General features: G+C 41.6%; 1 protein-coding gene across 1 annotated transcript in view; it reads right to left on the bottom strand.

Moving 5' to 3' along the window:
* Nucleotides 1–2500, bottom strand: part of LOC116690741 (ankyrin repeat and BTB/POZ domain-containing protein 2) — a 92697-nt gene that overhangs the window by 47924 nt on the left and 42273 nt on the right. The window contains exon 4 of the mRNA XM_032517908.1: nt 1029–1236. Within this exon, the coding sequence (XP_032373799.1) occupies nt 1029–1236 (208 nt within the window). The remainder of the gene's footprint in view (nt 1–1028; nt 1237–2500) is intronic.

Here is a 2500-nt window from a genome sequence, read left to right on the forward strand (position 1 = left end):
CCCGTCTGAAGACCCATCTCTTCTGTTCTGCCTATCTTTATTTTTATTTTTATTTTTTTTATATACACTGTTTCTACTATGTTAAGCAACTTTGAGCTTGGGAAAAGCGCTATACAAATTCAATTTATTATTATTATTAAAATTTCAGTGTTAAAGGAAAACAAAGGCTGATTGGACCAACAGTCTGCTGTCGTTTGTTTACAGCAATTACATTTTAAGCTAGTAATCATGAGAATTAATTAATTTATTGATGTGAAAATGCAGTTTTGCAGCTAAAATGCAGCTAAGCTGCTTTTTGCTATTTGTTGATTTTGTTATTTTCTGGGAACTGTTTTTAACTCCCTGCTACTGTAGCACGTTGAGATTTCATTTGAAATTTAAAGGGCATTATAAATAAATTTATTAATGAGAGCCTGGCTATCAGCATCCTTTACCCAGCTCATGAATATTAATGAGCTCAGGCAGCATGACATCAGACGGACCGTTGTGATTGGTCTGATTTCTCCTCTTGTTTCTTTCCAATGGCTAGAGCTGACAGAGGAGGTTGCAGCTCATCTTCCCATTCACCACGTAACACACACACACACACACACACACACACAACACACACACACACACACACACACACACACACACACACACACACACCTGACATATTTAACAAAATGGGCACCTTTAAAGGCCAAATATGTGTCAAACCACAAATTCTATCCTACAGACGAAGAAAAAAAAATCTTTGTTTGATACAGATCCTTGTAAAAATCAAACTTTAGACGTTTTTATTTCAATAAAAATAATAAATAATGTTTTATTCAATTCAATAAAAAAAGAATAATGATACGAAAATGATCATTCCTTCAAAAATCGTGAATCATATTGAAAAAATAGTAAAAATAATCGCACTTAGACATTATTCTGATATTGTGCAACCCTATTTGTTGGTTAGTCACACACACACACACACACACACACACACACACACACACACACACACACACACACACACACACACACACCACACACCACACCTCTCTCTGCTCAGTGTCATGGTGGAGGGCTCCAGATTTGGGTTTTCCAGCGACTCCATGTGTGGGCTGGACAGGAAGTAGTAGAGCGTCCGCAGGGCGTCTGCGGCCCAGGATGCTGACGGCTGATTGGCTGAGCGGGGGGGGCTGACTGACGGACGTGAGCTGACCAGACGCTGCATGTGGTGCGTCGCCCGAGTCACCAGATCACCTGCAGGGAGACAGGAGACATCAGACGGACGTCAGGATCTTAAAATACAGCATCAACAATACAAAGTGAAAACATCGATGCACTTGTCATCTTTAAGATGCGCCTTTATTTTGAAATTCCCACTTTATGTTGATTTTGATTAACCCTTGCGTTGTCTTCCCTTAAAGTCCTTTGAACAAAAAAAAAAGAACGTCCTCTGGTGGACAGACTATGCAACGCCATCACTAACAGGGACGTTGTAGAGCGTCCTCTGGTGGACAGACTATGCAAAGCCATCACTAACAGGGACGTTGTAGGCGTCCTCTGGTGGACAGACTAGCAAACGCCATCACTAACAGGGACGTTGTAGAGCGTCCTCTGGTGGACAGACTATGCAACGCCATCACTAACAGGGACGTTGTAGAGCGTCCTCTGGTGGACAGACTATGCAACGCCATCACTAACAGGGACGTTGTAGAGCGTCTCTGGTGGACAGACTACAACGCCATCACTAACAGGGACTTGTAGAGCGTCCTCTGGTGGACACACTATGCAACGCCATCACTAACAGGGACGTTGTAGGGCGTCCTCTGGTGGACAGACTATGCACGCCATCATAACAGGGACGTTGTAGAGCGTCCTCTGGTGGACAGACTATGCAACGCCATCACTAACAGGGACGTTTGGAGCGTCCTCTGGTGGACAGAACTATGCAACGCCATCACTAACAGGGACGTTGTAGAGCGTCTTCTGGTGGACAGACTATGCAACGCCATCACTAACAGGGACGTTGTAGAGCGTCCTCTGGTGGACAGACTATGCAACGCCATCACTAACGGGGACGTTGTAGAGCGTTGCATCTTTAAGATGCGTCTTTATTTTGAAATTCCCACTTTTTGTGTTTTTTTATTAACCCTCGTGTTGTCTTCCCGTCAAAATAGAAAATCAACACTTTTGTTGAGGCTTTTAATCAATGTTTTTAAGTTTTTCTTACATTTTTGTCCCTTTTTTTATGAAATTGTCAAACCAAATTTTAGTTGCTTTTGTATATATATATATATATATATATATATATAACTGTATATATGTGTAACTGATTGTGTTAAATGAGCTTCTGTTACAGGTCTTAGAATTGAATGAAAATCATATTGTTGGTGATGTTCATGTTCAACCCTGAATAATAATAATAATAATATACTACATGTGACTAAGGGGGAGACAGGCCATAAACGGCGTGAACACTGCAGCTACTGACTCCTGTGGCACACACACCACACACAACACA

Source organism: Etheostoma spectabile, chromosome 1 (genome assembly GCF_008692095.1).
Source record: "Etheostoma spectabile isolate EspeVRDwgs_2016 chromosome 1, UIUC_Espe_1.0, whole genome shotgun sequence".
Classification (NCBI taxonomy): Eukaryota; Metazoa; Chordata; class Actinopteri; order Perciformes; family Percidae; genus Etheostoma; species Etheostoma spectabile.